Below are 20,692 nucleotides of genomic sequence, written 5' to 3'. Positions count from 1 at the left end.
AATAATAATAATAACAAGTAATATTTTTTAGCAGGAATAAGGATTCTCATAATACAAGGGTATGTCTCTTATGAAACACATCTATACCATTACAGACTGAAGCTGTTCAATCATGACTGGCAGATGAAATACATACAGAGGATATACTAAATGAGAATATTTGGCAGGATAAAAAGCTGAATTTAGAAGTAACTCCAAGTTCAAAATATTCAAGTGGAGGATTATAAACTTTTCCCAAGAAAAATATCCGCATTGCTACCTGATAACGCTAGGTGCCCGAAGCCCCATCAACTACTTTTCTAATAAAAAGTCAGTGACAGAAGCTTCCATGTTTCTCCCAGAACAGGTTACTTTAACACAGACAAAATACACTGTCAGAAAGATTAACAGATGTTTAGTTTAGTTTTCTAGTACCAAACTTTCTATTACTTAATGTATAAATGTAAAATAGGTCCAGTTCCTGTAGATTGTCACTTTATAGTCTCATTAGAGAATCTTTCTGCCAACAAACCTTTTTTTTCTGTACACATATTTTGGAAATGGTATTTGACTGTATTAAATAACAAACCATAAATTTGGAGTTTAAAAGTTCAGACTGATTAATGTTTAAATACATTTCTGACTCTGATGCGTTGACTCCTTTCCAGATTTGGAAATTCCTAATGTCCTATACAGAAAAAACTTCTGTTCCAGAAAGCAAATTACAGTCTGCTTTCTCAGGGGGGTAAGCAAAGATGTTCATTTATTCTATCCTCTGTTCTTAACAAATGGCTGTTATAAAAATTCCTTCTTAAGTATTTTTTAAAAAAATATTTTTTTTGCAGTTAAAATATAAAAAAATCAACACAAAGAGCACTGCTCAAGCTGTGAAACTGATAGAAAACAGAAACAATTTTGTTTATTTCAAAGGGCTGCGTGACTTTAGTCTGGACTTTACTGACTGGGTTATGTCAATTCAGAGAGCACACTGTACTATTCTGTTAGTCGTGTGTTTTACTGCTGAGCACATTCTTCTATTCCTTCAGCCCAATTTTAACAGACTCCAGGACACTAACAGTCTATGCCTAAATTCTCAACTAGAATTCTATAATTTTACCTTTGAGTATTATATCCCATATCAGTTATTTACCAGCACTTCCCATTGTACAAAGAACTTTTTACAAAAGCACACAATGTATTGTTATTGTTGCAGTCATATAGAAATACATTAAACAAGAAAAGAATAGCTATGGTATAAATTACAATGCTTCAAAGAGGTGTTGCTAAGCATTTGCTCAATGTTTTTCCTGTCATGCCCCTTGTCTTTGTATGCTTATACAACGTGTATATATACACTATATATATTACAATACAGGGCTAACAGGACGGCTTTGAAAAAACTGACTGGGATATACTGGTTGATTGGTTTATTATTGATAAATGTAAAGTTATGAAGTTAGGGGCTAAATCACAGATGCATTATATAACCTAATGGGTGTAAAACTCAGTGCAGGACTAACAGCAAATAGTCATATAATCAATATTGGACATTGGTGGTAAGAGTGCCTGTTCACATTTCACCACTTGAAGATATTCAAGATATCTTCCAATAATGATGTCAGTGACAATTTTCTTTTTTTTTTCTGTTGCGTTTCAGGTAAAGAAAGTAAATAGAAATCTCCATTGGCTCAGTTATCAAGAGGACACAAAAGACTAACAGGGGTTCTAACTATTTCCAACTCTATTCATGGCTTGGCTTTAGATACATTTTAGCATCATATAATAACGCTTTGACACATCTGCCTACCGCAGGATTACCAGAAATGTATGACCACATAAATCTAGAAATCATGCAGAGATTACAATGGATAAAGGCCAATTTTCCACTGAAAAACCTTTGCTCAGTTCTGGGCTAACTTTTCTATTGGAATATTATTCACTACTAACTGACAGTTACAGAGATCAGAGACACATGAAAAAAATCCTTCATGTCAGTTTCTGTATTGTGAAATATTCACAGATGAGCAAAATGTGTTCATGTGTAGGAATGTAGGTGAAAGTAGAAGGAAGTATCTATAATCTTTCTCAGCAAACTGGGAAAAAAATATTTTTATTATATTTCTGCTTATTTTTAATGCTTTCAATTATCATTGTTATACAAAATTTGTAACTTTTTATACATAACAAAAAGGCCACTTGTTGATTGGCTAGGAAAGAGTATATTGTTTTAGTCTAGGCCAGGGGTCAGCAACCTTTACTATCAAAAGAGCCATTTTGCCTCCTCTTCCACTAAAGAAAAATAGTCTGGAGCCGCAAAACATAACACAGTTTATAAACTTTTAAAAGTTTTAATATTTTTTTAATTTTACCTGTTACAACAAGTGTGCATGTGTAGGCCTACTTTGAAATAAATTAAACACTGAACTATGCCCCTAGAAGCCTCCAGCTTCTAACGTATCATCCTGTTACATTAGAAGCTGGAGGCTTCTAACGTAACAGGGTAGATTTTTTTGATGGGCAGAGTTCTTTATGTTCTGACGATGCCTTAGCGATGAAATTTTAAGGGGTGTTAGCCACAGGTGTCCCTCATTTGCAGCTTTAATTTTGTTCACCTGTACCCCCCAATCTTGAGTAATTGGGGTTCAGGTGCTAGAAGCCTCCAGCAATGTGTAACAGGGTAGATTATTTTGATGGGCAGAGTTCTTTATTTTCTGACGATGCCTTAGCGATTCAATTGTAGGTGGTGTTAGCCATAAGTGTCCCCCACTTGCACCTCTATTTTGGTCACCTGTACCGCCTCCCCCCCGTTCCAGAGAAATTGGGGTTCAGATGCTAGATGCTTCCAGCAATGTGTAACAGGGTAGATTTTTTTGATAGGCAGAGTTTTTATGAATTTTTAGGAGGTGTTAGCCACAGGTGTCCCGTACTTGCATCTCAAATTTTTTTCACCTGTACCCCCGTTTCCAGATAAATTTGGGTTTAGGTGCTAGAAGCCTCCAACAATGTGTAACAGGGTAGGGTTTTTTTGATGGGTGGAGTTTTTAGGAGGTGTTAGCCACAGGTGTCCCCCACTTGCACCTCTAATTTTGTTCACCTGTACCCCCTTCCTGTTCCAGAGAAATTGGGGTTCAGGTGCCTCCAGCAATGTGTAACGGTAGATTTTTTTGATGGGCAGAGTTCTTTATGTTCTGATGATAGCCTAACAAATAAATTTTAGGGGGTGTTAGTCACAGGTGTCCCCCACTTGCACCTACATTTTCGGTTTTGTACATCTCCCCATTCCAGAGGAATTGGGGTTCAAAGGAGGGGGATGTCATTGTACACACCCATTTGTACACGCCCCGTGGTAGATTTATTTCACTGGTAGATTTTTTTCATTAGACCACCGGATAGGGAATCCCCCTCCTCCGCAGTGTCTTGGGAGGAAGGGGATCCCCCATCAGAGATCTCCCCGTGGCAGCCGAAGGGAGCCACAACAAGGAGGCTAAAGAGCCGCATGCGGCTCCGGAGCCGCAGGTTGCAGACCCCTGGTATAGGATAAAGAATTTTATTTTCATGTGTTATTCACAATGAGTAGAAAGTATTAACTACTACATAAATCTTGAACTCAGAGCGGCATTATAACAACTTACTTTAAGAGAGGCTCAAGGTAACGCTACTTATGCAATAGTGTCTACTTCTTACTCATGACAAACATTGTAAAAAAAGTCCTATTTGTCAGCTTCTTTGTTGCAAAATGATCACACATGAACAAAAGTTGTTAATTTGTAAAAATGCTATTTAGGTGGTAGCAGGAGTGCTGTCTAGAATCTCCCTCAGCAGAACTAAGATTTTTTTTATATAGTTCTCTTTAGTTGCTTTTGGTGTTTCCATTTACCACCGCCCTAGAGCTTATAAAGAAATATAATATACATACCTCTTCAAATGATTGCCAAGTCCTGCTGAAAGGTAGCTATGATCTTGTACTCAAGTAGGGACATGGCTAGGATTGTATAAGTCCAGGGAAATCTTAGTACACACAAAGATCTAAAAAAAAGTATTTTTTTTCAAGTATTTAGGTTTCTATGGCAGTATATGAGCATGGCCAAGCCACTCCATGCAATAAATGGTTAAACTATGGCCTACCTAATGTCTGGATTATGTCAGAATGAAGGGATTATTAATATGTAATGTACACTGTGCAGGGGTTAGTGGTATGTAACCTACCGAGTGCAGGGCCCAGGAGTATATTATGCACATGGAACAGGGTGAGGATTTAAAGTAATGTACAGCCCAGTGTACAGGGTGCAGAGATGAGCAGTATGTAAAGCACAGCTCAGCATACAATGTTCTGGAGTGTATGTATTGTTTAGAGTGCAAAGGTCAGGGTAATATACAAAATGTAGGGGCCCAAGTGTGATGTACAGAATTCATGGGGCAAGTTTAACATATGGGGTGCCGGATTTCAGGTGTAATGTACAGCGTGCAGGGGTCAGGTGTAATCAACAGAGGCAAAGTGTTTTTTTATCAAACAGCATGCAAGTGTCAGGGATATAAATAGTTGAACACATACAGACACTAACAAAAGCAGGAGAGTAGGGGGCAGCAGGCTGGATAATGGGTTGTGCTCTGTTTGGACCACCACCTTCATGTCTGTATAGAATTGTGGCTGCAGGGAAGAAGCTGTCAAGCAGACACAGTAGTTTTAACAGATGGCAGTGACATCAGGACCTATGTCACACGGTAAAAGATAAGTGCCCATTTACCTAAAGTCACTAAAGGTGAATATGTTCTTTTAATTTATAACATATAACATAATATTCATTTGGATTTTCAAAGAACTAACTTATTAGTTAGAAGACAAATTATGCATACATATAAGCAATAAATGTTTCATATTAGTCATATACGTCTGTTTAATGTAAAGAAAGTTGCATTTTTTGTAATCCTAAATACATTTATGGCTCATTAAGATGCAAAGGTTGCATACCAGCCCCACTTTGACCAACAATTGTGTTAATACCTCTAGCTCACTAATGGAATTCTCTATTTAGTCAGTGAAGATGCGATCAGATGAACAGGAAGTGCATACCTTGCCATCACATCCGATGGGTTTCTTGCATTCCTCACATGTGTTGGAGTATAGGCTTTCATAACATTTTACACAGTATGGGTTCTCTTCCCTCAGCAGGTATTTCTTTCCAAACAGAGATTCCTTGCAGTAATGGCAATCAAAGCGTTCTGTCATTTTCAATGTAACCTGCTTTTATCCTGAAAGAAATGACATGCATCATTTTTCTGCAACTTTTTTTAAAAATAAAACATATGTCATACATATACTTACTTATACTTTATCATACGAGTACAATTTGCAGAGATATTTTGTCACTTGGTATAATATTTACCTATTACCTCTTAGCTTAGCTTCTTAACTTTTGATTCAGGCTTGTGATAGGGTAACACAGTTTCATCTCAAAACATAGGGGTTTATTAGTAGTTTGCAGTTTGTAGATACGTTTTCAGGCTGATCTGCCTGTACAGTGGATTTGGTTGGTCTAAACAAATCTGACAAAATATGCTATAGGCTATCCAGATGACATCAGTGAGCTCACCAATCTTTTATTGTATTTGTACTAATTTGATGAAAATCTTTGCAGCATCTGTTTAGTCCCTTGGGATAACTATTTAACAGAAAAGGATATGACTGTCTGGCCAAAAGTGATTTCTTGTTTTTGGGGACCATGCCACAATTTGCCACAGCAGTAGCCACCTTTACAACATGGTTCACAACCTCTTCTTTTCATTGGGATACATCTTCTCTTTTCCCATACCACTTGAATAGAAGAAGTTAGGATTGTGGTTGAGCATGCAGCAGTGTTCTGCGGCTCACTGCGGGTCTGAAAGGGATTTTAAATCTACTTGCTGTATATAATGAACACACACGCCCGAGTCCTTGTACTAAAAGTGATACAGGGTTTAAGAGACGTGATATTATGTTTCCTGAATCAAAATGGGATTTTTTTATTACTCCTGCTTCAATTCTTGTTTCCAGGCACCCTTTACCAGCCACAATCAAAATTTGGACAGAAGGCCATAATTAAGCAAACCTTAACACAAGAGCCAAACCAAAAAAAAATATTAGCTGCAGGACTTAGGTCACCTAGGGAGAGATGCTGAATGAAACCTGTAAGACAAAACATGTAGTATCCCTATTCCTAAATCTTTACTAAACAGGTGTTGCCATCAGGATATTACTTCTCTTTTCTGTTCTGAACACCTTTATCATTTTAATTTGCTGTCACTTCCTGCCCCAATGACAACATAAGCAAAGACATTAAGCAAGAGAGATTTCCTAAACTGGAATATAAACAGCATACAACCCCTCTTTACTCTACCCAAATCTATTTAAAAAAGTTTTAGCAGAACATCCACTGTAATGCTTGTACTAAATTTTCATTTGAAATAACTTTAAAACTTTTAACAATTGGTATAGATTCCAACAAAATGGGCGGTACTTTTGCAGTCCATTGTTTATACTAGTATCAATGACATGGCATCAGTAGTTAGAGTAGCCCCAGGCAGCATAAAAGATATTGAATATTCATAAATGTATTCAAAGATAAAAACTGGTAGCTTGTCTTTTAATAATCATAAGCTATACATTTTTTATTGTTTTTTTAGCCGTTCACATTCTGTGTATATTTTGAATTTGATTAAAATTACCCTATCCTGTTGACTATATTTTGCTATTTATTTTAATTATTTATAAAATTCAGTTTAAGAGTAAATGGTATTTTGAGAGTTGTTTTTGAGTTGAGATATAGTTTTTGGAGCTGATCTGAATAAACTCAAATACCCTAAATTCACTTTAGGATATCTTGTATATTTCAGTGAGTGGTGATCAGACAGTGCTGTATGTTCTTTGAGAGGGGGGAGCTGAGCACCAGGCATCCAGCTGTGTCCTGCAGGACAGATCACTAAATGTCCACAGGGAACAGCTGTACACATGCAAGATTTCTCCAAAATCTAGTATCTACGTAGCTTTAGACAGTTTTCACATACGTCATTAAACTGTTAATTTAGCTGTATGCCTACACTTCTGCTTTAAGCCACCCTTCCTGGTATTTGCCTTGGCTTATTCCGCTACCCTGGCCACCTTTTTGGGCTCTCATGTACGAGCACAGGCTACATGAAGTGCATGTCTTCAAGGACAAGCTAAACAGATAACGTTGTACACATCATGATCGAAATATACAGCTGGGGAAATATAATACAATGCTTGAATAATGTAAGTAAGATGAAGTAAACTGCATACTTAAAAGGCAAAGCCATATTAACCTTTCTTGGAAATAAAAGGACTAATCTTTTATATTTCACTTTCACTGGCTTAATAATTTTAAGCTACATTGCCCTTTGTAGTTCATATAGTCAATGCATTTGGAACAGGACCTCCCTATCGTCACAATAGACTGAATCACATTGCAACTATTTTCAACCTTTTTTTTAGAAATTTTTCATCCTAACGATGCCATGATGTCTATCCGTTGTACTAATTTTGAGCAAATAAATCCCTTACATCTTGAGTTTGTATATTTTCTTGTGAATACTTGTATATTTGAGCTAACTAATTCCTCTGCATGTTACACTGAGCCAGTTGTTCCACACAATTACACTGACGTTCTTTTTCTTAGACCATCAATGATTTGGAATTTTTCACATTTTTTCCCAGAGAAGAGATGAAAGTGTGATTTAAAAAGAAAATATCCAAGACAAGTTGTTACAGGAAAGGGAGATCTGATTCCTCATTTCAGGAGATACTGTTAGGTGAGTCTACCAGATTTTGAGTTTTCTGTCCAGACAAAAGATCTTGGAGTCTGCATAAATAATGGCTCCTCTACGGAATTTACTAAGTGAATGTCATATCTATAAAGACCGCACGCACTTGTATATTATTTCATAATTTAATACCAACTCATTATTAACATATTCATTCTGCATCCTGTCACTTTCCATACTCACTAATGGAATATAAACAGTGGCATGTGAGCTAAAGGCATACACTCCTCCTAAATATTTACAAGAGAAGCATACAGATGGAGTCTAACACTGTCACTGCTGTGTAAATTCTCCTTGGCTTCACTAATCCACTTAGCCGCTATTTAAATTACCACTTGAGAATTAATAATGAGGAACACATTTGATTATTTGATCCAAGGTGAACACTGGGTGAATTGTCCAATTGTGTATTGGTAAATTTGTAAAACTTATTTGAGGAATATTTAAATACTTGTGTTTTATTACTGATGCACTTGAGGTTGGCAGAATATCAGTAGAACCTAATAATTATGTATAGCTATAAAACTAGCCATAATGACAAGGTTTAAAGGTCCAGGAGAGTCTACTCGGTTACCTTTTCAAGTTGATAATTGTCACTTTGTCAGATATTACAATTTTCACTACAACCAGAAAAGTGTAGGGAAAATACAATGTACAGTATAACAGGAAATGAGTATAAAAAGCAGCAAATCAGCTTCAACGTATGCCCTCATTAATCTCTGTAGCTGCAGGAACTGCAAATCATTTAATCCTCAGATTTTAGAGCAAAAGCACTGAAGTCGTCCATGTCATTCTTCCAGCACAGTGCTGTCCCCAGCCCCTTTTAGCTGGGTGAACTACTGGGCTGGGCGGTTACTGAAGAGTTGGGTCACAATACTGCCACCAGCCTACAATTTCTCCCACCCAGCTTACAAAAAAATTCTGGGTTGAACACAGCAGCAGTTTAGTTCAACATGCCCCCCTACCCTCTCAGAACAAATCTTCTGTGCTTACATTATATTTAAAGCTGAGGTTTAAACTGTTAATATTCTGCATTTCCTTTGGTGTTGCTCAAATTTTCCTCATTTTTGTTCAAGATATAAGTGTCCATAATAAGACAAAAATGTATGTTTGAACTTTGGTTAAGCATGGTGCCTGCACCATGATAAATCAGTGAGGGCACATTTAGACATATAAATACTTCAAGGTCCGTAGACTGGCAGTAAACAGTTACACTTTAGGGGCTAAACTGCACAAAAGGACCCCACCCCACAAGAATTGTGTCAGCTCCACATACAGAAATATCTACCCATGGTTACAGTGGTTACTGGCTGCCAGCAAACTTCTGTTAATCTACATGACAGACTTCATTATCACAGGCCAGCACTTCCAACAAAACAAGATGCAACTGTCAACATTTTGACAACATTTCTACCAATGTGTGGGCCTGCTTAGGCTAACACTATATAATTCAGGAATGTCTGCCTAACATCTATGTAAGGACATCCATTCTGTCACATCATTCCCTAAATGGCTATATACAGGCTTATATGTTATAGGACTGGAGTTAAATATTTCAGAACACACACAGCAAAAATATTGCCAGTTTACTAAGTGTACGGACCAACTTCAACAGAATAAACCAGCAACCAGTATGTGGCTAGATCCTAGCATCACAGAAGTAGAGGATACATATATAAAGGCATAGTTTGAGAATTTAGTATGACAATGCCACTGCAACTTCTGATAGCTAATTCTCATTGGGAAGCAACCATTCTTCCTTACATGTCTTGCACCTGACTGCTATTATTTGGTCTCAAGGTTTTAAAATCTTCCTTTTGAGTTCAATCAGATCACTGTGCTGTGTACCTGGCCCCTTACAGCAAAATCCTGTGGTGTTAACCCATCATTGCTGTTTACTGACTTCTTTGTTGTGAGCTTGACTTATCTAGTAATATTGTTTTTGTCTGATGGTTTGGTACCTTGATTTATTTTTAACCCCCTTTGGACTGACTTTGAGCTGCCTGTTGACCACAATCATATCTGCTGATTTCTACTCTAGTTTCTGCTTCCTATGTCCAGTTATTGCCAACTAGATATGTATTTAAATATGAGGGAATGTTCCTATGTATTGAACATAAGGGAAGTGTAGGCAGCTACAGTCTCTATAGCAGGTCCTAGCACTTGCTCTACCCAAAGGTGGTAGTGGACTTCTACTTCCACACGCTACCATTTAATGAAAAGCTGTAGCTATACATGGAAATTATTTGCCATCAATGCCCTCTACAATCCTCTTTATCTTTTGTTCTTACCTTACCATACTTGTTTTTGTACCTTCCAGGCATCACAACTAAAAAAAAAACTTCTCATTATTTTCTGTCTCTGTTGTAATGCTGCTTTACTTTGTTTGCCTAGCCACAATTGCCATAAGCACTTATGTCACAGACAGATTGCTTCATATTAGCATTTATAAAACTACCAGAAGTTAAATAAAAACCATATGACTGTGTGTTGGAATCCCAGATAGTCAGTTTGGGTAATTTATGTAAAAAAGTAGGGTGAATATGTTAATACAAATGAGATGTTGTACATGAGATCCTGCACGGTTTTATTTTAACTTAGAACATTTATGATTTTAAATCATATAGTTTTTTTTTTTGTTTTGGGAGGTTAGAAGATGTTGGATTGTGGTGTGCTGTACTTGCACAAATGCTACATTTATTCTAAATTAGGTCCCTTATAGAGGCTTACAATGTAACATATTATGCTATCACAATCCTAGTCTCATGTCCCCTCATTCTAAGGTCAATTTTTTGGGGAAGAGCAGTAACCTATTATTTTTTGGGATGTGGTACGAAACTGGAGTGTCCAGGAACTCTCACAAACAAGGACAGAACATATAAACATGCAGATAGTGCCGAAATTCAGTAATGGGACCCTAATGTTTTTTTTGCTGATTCTAACCTGCCCAACCCTATCATTTGCTTCTGGCCATTTAAAGTTCAGCAGACAATTTAAGGTTACATAATTATTTAGCTGCAGCAAGTAATTACCATTTGAGAAGTATACAGTAAAGAAACATGTAATGTTGTTGTCATAGTGTGTTAGTTTTGGAATTGTGGAAATAAACTGGGTTTAACACAAAAAAACTATAAATTATACTGTAAAGCAGTAAATCATATCATAAACTGTGTTCATATGTCCAAAAAAGTTCCTAGAAGGACTAGAATGTCATATTGGTTTGTGTGATTGGTGTGCAGTGAGGAACTACAGATTCCATGCAGCCAGATCACTGCTGAGTTCATTTGGCAGGTCTGGCTGTGCATCAGTATTCTGGCTGGTTTATGTAATAAGTGGATTGAAGGATGATTTTAGGAAATTCCATAATTAAAGATCATACCAAGCATTTTGTAGCCAACCAAAAATTTGGTGGCTAAATGTATGGCAAGTCCATGTCCCTTTTATGGAGGTTTCACTTGTGACGGATTAGCATACAGGTATGGACATTTGAGGTTTCTACAGCTAAAGTTTTAGATACCATCTTTTGTATCATCATGAAGGTGGAGGTGAATAGTGGGTTCTGCATATAATTGTATAACTCTTATAAGCATTATAACATTTTTGCCTGTCAGTTGTGGATGTGCAAGGATGCAGGATCAGTCCAAGCCTCACCTGAACTGTTGGCTGAACTGTGCTTGGGCTTATATTGCTGATGTTACCTAGTACTGATGATGTTAATACAAATGCATTCTTGCATGCTTATGCTGATCCATTCATAAGGCTACTGTTTAATATTATTATTATTATTATTAATATTACTAAACAGGATTTTAATAGCGCCAACATATTATGCAGTGCTGTACAATAAATAGGGGTTGCAAATGACAGACGAATACAGACAGTGACACAGGAGGAGAGGACCCTGCCCCGAAGAGCTTACAATCTAGGCAGCACGGTGGCCCAGAGGTAGCACTCTTGCCTTTGCCCCTTTGTCCTAGGTGCCCCTTTGTCCTAGGTTAGAATCTCGGCCAGGACACTATCTGCATGGAGTTTGCAGGTTTTCCCCATATCTACATGGGTTTCTTCCGGGTACTCCGGTTTCCTCCCACATCCCAAAACATGCAGTGAGGTTTATTGGTTTCCCCCTAAAAAAATGGGCAGCTCGAAATCCAGACTGGAGAGGATGAAGGAGAGAGTTGGTTCTCAAGTAATCAGTGAGTCTTATGTAGTGGATCTACTCAAAGATGTACTTGGCTCTTTTGTCTTGAACCTGTACATGTTTTGTTCATATAATCAAAAAATGTATTTGCAAAGAAAAAATTTAAGCTAGTTTTCTTAAATAAGATTCATATGTATGCATGGACTGGCTAAGCGGTATGTTTATTTCAATACATGCAAGAGGACTAAGGCAGTCAGAATCCTCTATTCTACCAACATAGCCATTGGGGAAACTGCTGGTAGCCGTTACAGGAAGAAAAGGCTGGATTGGAAGACAAATCTATTGATACATTTTTAGCCATAGTATATTGTGCAGGGAAAACAGTTGTGCAGAACAAACAATAACAAAAGAATCATCTATGTAATAGTATTAGCAGCCATACTTCACGCACTGTACCTAAAAATATGGTTGTAATCAAGGGGAACATGAACACTGTTTATACAGAATGAATCTGAGAATATACATTGAAATTAGAAAGGGGAAGGAAAAGTTTGGATTGGAAACCACAACAGCCCCCTTAACCACTTGAACAATGGGACTTTGGAATGTGTTCCAGAGGTAACTGAAATTCTGTGACATAACTGACTAAATGGGTTGTTTGCTTTGGAAATATTACCCTAGAAATACAGGAAAAAAAGCTTCTTAACTTGCTGAATCTGCATTTTCCTTGCACAGAGAGCAATGAATGAAAGAAACACAGAAAGTACAGATGTGGACATGTTTGTCATTCATTAGCTTGTATAAAATAATTTATAAAAGTCAGCTCCCTTTCTCCACTGTGGATCTATGTGGGGGTTACTAGTTTACAGTGACCACACCACATTCCACAGCCTAAGGTATGGCCATACAATGAAAGCTTTGTAATCTAAATCCTGCTTGGAAAATATCTGGGCAAAAGTGCTGGTCTGAATGTGTAAATTAGATAGTTCTTTGGTTTCTGACTTTGAAATTGATAGGAAGATTTAGGAAATAAAAAATGTATTATTATAGTATGGGTTCCCAAAAGCCCTGAAGGCTATTTTAAGACTTCTCCTGTGTTTAAAAGGCAGAGAAAGGCTGCAATGGAGGGCATGTCCGACCTTTGCTAACAGATCAGTGCTTTTAACACTACTCGGGTAGTGGTTGATTTTTAAATGAAACAAACTGAGTTTTGCTCATGTTTCTTGAATAAAGAATGAAGGGAAAATTTCCCATTAAAGAAACTTATTCTACTAACAATTGTCTAGGCAGGGGTTCACCTTTAGTTTTTTTTTTTTGTCTCTGGAACAGATTGTCAACTTCCCCAGAGGACACAGGGACTGTGCCAGTATCAGGGCAGTAGCAGTTAAATTGGTCTGTGAAGGTCTATCGAATAAGCTTCCACATTCTAATATGGAATATGGTCATCGACATATGGTAAGAGATAAAGCAACCTAGTAATACACCTCAACTTTAATCACACATGTTGCTTCATGTTATATTGAAGTTGTAATCCTCTCCTTAAACCAAAGGAGATCACAAGGTATGCTGTGATGCCAATTTTTAATTTTCATAGGAACCCAATGTTAAGCTTATATGTGTACAGATCCATAAATGATTTTGCCATGCCTGGTCTTAACATTGTTCTGAAAATACCTGTTGTCTGGCTATTTGCTATTCCTCTGTGACTTTATTATTTCAGAGTAACTGTTTAGCAGCAAGGAGCACATATGGTCCACATACATGTACTGGAGTGGAGTGGACACCCAGAAGGCACTGAAGCCAGAGGAACAACACAAACAAAAAGTATTCTAAGAAAGAAACATCAGTAATGACAGCTTGTGTATATGTCTCATGAGAGATTACATTTGGTATAGGATGTCTGTGATGTCTGTGTTGGAAAGCTCAATTGTACATTTCTGTAATTATTTGCATAGCCATACATAACGTAAGCCAAAAGATTTTAGCACGGGTTGTAAATCAGTGAATGCGATGGCAGATACAACAAACAACTGTATTCCCTACCACAATTATTATTGACTGATAGTTGGCTGCATCTTCTGACCTGACTGTTGGCCTTCATGTATGTTGTCCTTGTTTGTTTAGTCATTCTGTTATTTACATCTGTATTGAATCATCTGCCATAAAATACAACTCGTTACATTGTTATGTAATACATAATCATCATTCCCTTATTTAGAAATGTACTAGAATGACATGAACATGAATGAATGAAGCAATCTGTACTATAGGAAGTGTTCTGCCTAGGAAAAACTGTCTGTAAAAATCACAGTAGTGCTGACTGTGATTAGCCAACATTAGATACATTGATTAAAACGCTGTATTAATCAGGGGATAGTCTTTTTTAATAAATATTGTATACAGTCAGCATAAACAAGAATGCCCACTGTCATTTCTTTACAAATTAGGTAAGAAAAAGCCATAAAACCTGAAAAATATGGATCTTTTACCTGCTGCTTTTTACTGTCTGCTAAATGACAGATTCATTGCATCATATTGTAATATCTTAACCCTGACTAAGGTGTCAGTACATACATCACATGTGTCACCGACACAGCACTGGGCAAGAGGATATTCATAAATTATGGGTTAAAGAAAAGGGACCACCCCTATATTTTTTTAAATTAATAAACAATTTTTCCATCAATCAGAATTCATGTTACCCTGGCATCATCAAATATTCTCATAAAATGAATTTTAGATCACTCCAGATCATCTAGCTTATTCATAGATAAAGATGCAAATTGATCAACAATCATCATTTTCTACAAACAAATAATCAAGGAGGCTGTAAAGTATAACTGCTATCTATAGATCCATACCCTAAAAAAAAACAATCTACAAATCTACTGAATATACATGCCACCTATAAATCTATAACCTATAAATACAGTCTATGAATCTATGGAATATCTATGCCACCTATAAATACAATCTATAGAATATCTATGCCACCTATAAATACAATCTATGAATCTATAGAATATCTATGCCACCTATAAATCTATAACTTATAAATACAGTCTATGAATTTATAGAATATACATGCCACCTATAATTACAATCTATTAATCTATATAATATCTATGCCACCTATAAAACTATAACTTATAAATACAGTCTATGAATCTATAGAATATCTATGCCACCTATAATTACAATCTATGAATCTATCGAATATCTATGCCACCCATAAATCTATAACTTATAAATACAGTCTATAAATCTATAGAATATACATGCCACCTATAATTACAATCTATTAATCTATATCTATGAATCTATAGAATATACATGCCACCTATAAATCCAAAACCTATAAATACAATCTATGAATCTATAGAATATACATGCCACCTATAAATCTATAACCTATAAATACAGTCCATGGAATATCCATGCCATCTCAATACCCTATAAATGCCATCCAGCAGTCTGTGGAATGCCCATGCCACCTCTGTGCCTGCCCTTATAATACCCCAGGGTTCACAATGAAATCCTTGCTGTGTATTTAGCAATATCCTCAGTCTGCAAATTGCCGAAGATGTAAAATAAAACTAGAAGATCCCTTTACATGGACCAATGTTGCCCGGGATGAATGCAGTGTGGAGCTGCTATGACTACATGTCTTACCGTGTAGCTGACAATGGAAGGAGGCGGCTGCCTGGCTGTGATGTGACAACACACGTGCAGCAGCACACACCATGGGTGAAGTTGTCTCTGCAGCCGTCACACAGCGGGTATGCGGTGAGGAGCTGGGTCGGCGCCGTCACACACCCGGAGTACCTGTGGGCTGTTCCCGCCGGCGGTGTGTGGGCGGACCGGTGTGTGGGGGAGCCCGGGTGTGAAGGAGACACACTCCCCTCAGTGGGCGCCCTGCACACCCCTCTGACTGCTCATATCATTTCTCCATATAAGGAGACAAAGGCATGCCGCACTATTGTACACTGCAGCTGCCATATAACACCATTCCTCATCTGATAGATAAATATCCGTGCTGGGATGAGTCCTGACACCTATGTGATCCATCACACCTCATCCAACATTCATCATCATCATATAGGCATTATCAGAGCTGGGGCATCATCTGAAGGGCACAATATACACACACAGTTGTGTTATGGAGGAGAATTATGCCCATGGTGTGATCACATTATTGCACTTCATTAGTGCACATGTGTTACCAACATTTACTTAAACGAGCTGCCTAGGGATCCAATCAGATCTTGGTGCACTGTAGGCATCACCATGCATTTTTTGTTTCCCTGTAAACATGCATTGCATTAATGCAGCCCAGTGTAATGAATAGGCTGGCAACGCACTACAATGAGATGTGCCATGGGCTGGGGAGGGTTGTTGGTGAATACACCCTTAGATGGGCAGGGATAGAGCCAGGCACCTTGGTAGTAAAATCTTACTACATGGAAGTCCCAAAGTATACAAAGTCAGAAAGTGGCTCAGCCAACCAGGCTCCAACTAGAATATGAAATATTTTTGGATTGACTGAGCCTCTACATTTCCTGGTCTGTAATGAAACACAGGAGATAAAAGCACAATGAACAACATATCTTATTAGGAAGAGTCAGTTATTCCTGTAACAATATTCCGTCTGATCCTCAGGAAACAGTCCCAAAGGCCAAAGAATGGGTGGCACTAGTGTCTAAGCTGATGGATGGGAAGGAGTGAAAAAGACATCTGCCCAGACGCATGGGAGGAATATGTCTTGTCTGTCTGAAGTGCTCAGACTGCACAAAGACTTTTCTAAACAAAATCTGGAGTCTATTAACAACTGATACAAGTGAAATAAGCCAGTGGAAAAGCTTCCTGACATTGCCCCGGGGAATCGGGTGATGGAAGTGTTATATGATGTTGCTGGCCATCCATGGGAGGTTTTCATCTAGATCCATCCATGCCCCTCATAGCCTGTTGCCTCGCCTTCTATATATGTCCATCCTCACACATTGGTCAGTGGCTATGCACATCTTTTTCGGGTGTTTGGTACCCTGCTACTGATATTCCCAGCACAGATGAAAAAGGGGATAACTAGCCATAGTAGGATTGAGTATTAAATTTGCCCACCCTTCTATGTAACTTCTGTCCACTCCTTTAGCTACAGGGAACTGATGATGTCCCAAACCCTTCAATGCTCATGTGCGGCTGAAGAAAAAATATGAAGAATGAAACAAAAAATGTTTCTTTTGAATTCTTTTGAGTTAGTTAATGGAGGTACACCGGATTGGGGCAGCAGTCGGTGGACTTGAGAGACATTCCAGTGAATCCATACCTGGCTGATAAATCTATCTGCCCCAGCAATCTTGAATTTCATCAGTAGGTTAGTTGTGTAAACTGGGCTGACATCCAATCATATGTAAAACATATTTCTGTATATTTTGAATTATGTGCAGATGAAAAAAGTAAACAAATGTACCCACTACAAATTGTATACAGTAATACCCCGAAATTCACGGGGGTTACGTTCCTTGACGCCCCCGCAAATTTTGAAAATGCCTACATTTTGGACACCACATTGTGGCCGCCTGCGTCTTCTCTGAGATGCTGAACTCCCATTAGAAATAAAATTACCATACATTCAGTAATGACCTATTTTCATTTAACAACTTAAAAAATAGTTTTCCTTCATTTTTTTTTTTTTTTTATGCTTTTATGGATCAGCTGATTTTTTTCAGCTGAATTTTAAGTATTAGGTTCCAAGGAAAAAATACACAAATTCGTGAAGCTGCAGATTTAGAAGCGCAAATTTTCGGGGTATTGCTATATACTCAAATATAAACTGACCTGAATATAAACAAATTATTTACTTATTTTTACATATAATATACTTATTTTTACCTAAAAAAAACAGGTAATTGCTTTGATTTATATACAAACTAAGGAGATAAAATGTGGCAGTTACTGCCAACATTCAAAGCAGTGATCAACAGAAATTCAAAATAAATTGGTATGAATAAATACAATCACTGTATTTTTTTTTTACATTTTTTTTTTAAAAGGGACAAAATAGCACGGTTTCCATCTGCTTATCTTTACCGCCTTTTATTTTTACAGGTTAAAGTATTTGATTTGGCTATGATGGAACACGATCACATTGGGTCATGATCTTTAGTGCATTATTGTTGGCCAGTGGATGGCGATATGTGCTCATGTAAAGTGTGTAACAAACGCAAATAATGTCTCAGATGGACACACTGACATCTACTGGTGTGGCATTTTCAGGTAAAAAAAAAATTTGGTTTATACTCACGCATATAACATAATTGTATACCTGAACTCCATATTTACATTCAATTTTGTGTAAAGATTCCCAAAATCAGACGCAAAGTGTTATTCGCCTCATAAAAATTGATTGCAATGCACAAGAAGGAAAAAACATTTAAGGAGTGGAGGCCTACATTAATAATTACGTAATTAGTCTGTACAGCATTCTACTCTTTAATTCCTTAGTAACTGAGGAAAACCTAGTGGAATCCACTGCTAAAATCCTAATAGTCTGATTGTAATGCAGATCCTCTGTCTTCATTTAATTGTCACTGACCTGGATAAATAATGCAAAAATCTTCTGATTTTCCTGATTTTCTTAATTCTCTCATTCATTGTAAAAAAAATCAATGGCACCCCCACAGGATCACTTTCCTTTCTTTCCCTCACTTCCTGCACTGGTCACACTTAGAAGTGTTGAATTACTTGGCTACTTGGCAGTCCTTGGTATGAAAGACCATGTGACTTGCCCCCCCAACCCACTCTTACAGGATACCATTGTTGAATGGCCAAGTGCTGGTGCATTGGGTTGGAGGACAGTCCATTTATTTTTAAGCAGAATGAACAGAACAGACGCAGAAGGAAGCAAAGTTGAACATGTGCTACGGGAAGAGGGCATTTAGGGCTTTTCCACTTGTGTCCTATGGGGCAGGCAGCGCATCATTCCAAATGGCACACCTTTCTAGAGCACTTGTGTTGCAGCAAGCTAATGCGTGTAGCCAGGCTCTACACTTGTGTAATTACAGCAAGCATGATTTTGGCTGGCTTAACACAACACATCTCAAATCAGGACATACCACATATCAACAAGCGTGCACCAACGCATTGCACTAGTGTGAACAAGCCCTAAACAAACCTTTCCCCTGTATGGGTAATACACAAGTTTGTTTTAAAGTTAAGCCAAAAAAAAATTCTTGGTAATAGAATGAAAATAACATGATTAGTAGTGTCAGCAATGAAATTTTATTGGTCTCAGGGGTAATAACTGCAACATGGAAGAAAAGCCACTGTGACCATGGTGAAGGGGAAAGGGGGGTCAAAAGTTTGGGATGTCCTCAAGGGAAGGGGATGAAGCGCAGTCCATGATTTTAAAGTGAACATTAGAGACAAGAGCTACTATTACGACATCAGTATATTGAATTAAGTGTTTTTGTCCTGTTACAGATATCCAGAATGGAATTTGGGTTATGAGAACATTTTATCCCCTAAAAAGCTTTTGAAAAGAAACATACAGTAGTTGTGTTAAGTTATATCACACTCTATAATAAATAATCTTCTGAATGTCTCATTAAAACATTCCAAATACAGGAATACAAGTACTATTCCAAATGACTACAATTGCACCGTTGTGACATTGTACAGTTATTTATCTTTTTAGGTTCTGCCCCATTCAACATCATTTCAAACACACATTATATGTATATACATGCCTATGCACAAAAGATTTCAAACATAACATAGCTGAAATGTACTGAACGTAAAATATAAATATAGTAGATACCCCAAATACCAGCATAATCCTGTACACACACTTCACAACTGTCTAGTAAGAACAATTCTTGTTAAACAGTCTTTATATACCTGCACATCTATGTTTGTGTGTGATATATTGGTGAGTGAACTAAAACACCAAATCTTAATACCATTTTTTATTTTGCTCCTTTTAAAGAATAACTATTAAAGTGTTCTTGCCTGTAGTAATCCATTATTTTATGACAAGATCGCTTTTATATAATGGGTATGGCCGGGGGGGGGTTGTGTTGGTCTGGCATGAAAATAATAAAAGGCTTGTTTGTGTTTTCTAAGACAATGCACATGGCAGGTGATGTTGGGATGGTTCAAAATTCTGATAAATAAACATAATTATAAAATACTTATTACATAGCATGTTCTATTTACAAAATTATTGCCAGTTAATAAAGTCATGCTGTTAAAGATGGTAAATACACAAATGATCTGGTACCATATAACCATATTACTGTCATATCTTCCCGATCTTGTAGATTGGCATTTGTGTTGATGCTCTGGATTGTGTACAAGGTGAAAACTTACACAATGTATGACTTCAGTTTTCATCTTGCAAATTTATTTTTTCTGCCCCAACCACATCCAAGAGCGTAGCAACTGCTTATCATACTATTTAGAAATTAGTTTGCTAGAATTTAATTTAGTTTGATAACTATCAAGGCATACACTTATGCATTCAATAACTGAATTGATACTGACAGATAATAAATAATCAACAGTCAGTACCTAAAATTTAAGCAGTACAGGATGACAGTCAGAGTGTCTGTTAAGCTACGTACACACTTCCAATTATTATCGTTGGAAAACGAACGACGAACGATCCTGCACGATATCTACGAACGATCGTATAGCACCGATCCTGCACATAGAGGTAACGACACGATCGTTCGTAGATATTGTACACACAATAGATACGAT

At 37.3% G+C, this 20,692-nt stretch overlaps 1 protein-coding gene across 3 annotated transcripts in view; it reads right to left on the bottom strand.

The window, feature by feature from the left end:
* FHL2 (four and a half LIM domains 2) overlaps positions 1 to 20,692 on the bottom strand; it is a 39,381-nt gene that overhangs the window by 15,682 nt on the left and 3,007 nt on the right. For 2 of the 3 annotated variants that reach the window (XM_072413485.1, XM_072413495.1), the window contains exon 2: positions 5,051 to 5,229. In XM_072413485.1, coding sequence (XP_072269586.1) covers positions 5,051 to 5,206 — 156 coding nt within the window. In that variant the 5' untranslated portion in view covers positions 5,207 to 5,229. Of the gene's footprint in view, positions 1 to 5,050; positions 5,230 to 15,604; positions 15,755 to 20,692 lie in introns of those variants that run through there. The other variant, XM_072413487.1, reaches the window with a different exon arrangement.

Source organism: Pyxicephalus adspersus, chromosome 1 (assembly GCF_032062135.1).
Source record: "Pyxicephalus adspersus chromosome 1, UCB_Pads_2.0, whole genome shotgun sequence".
NCBI classification, from domain to species: Eukaryota; Metazoa; Chordata; class Amphibia; order Anura; family Pyxicephalidae; genus Pyxicephalus; species Pyxicephalus adspersus.
Note: the sequence above shows the minus strand (reverse complement) of the source record. Positions and strands in the feature narration are given on the sequence as shown.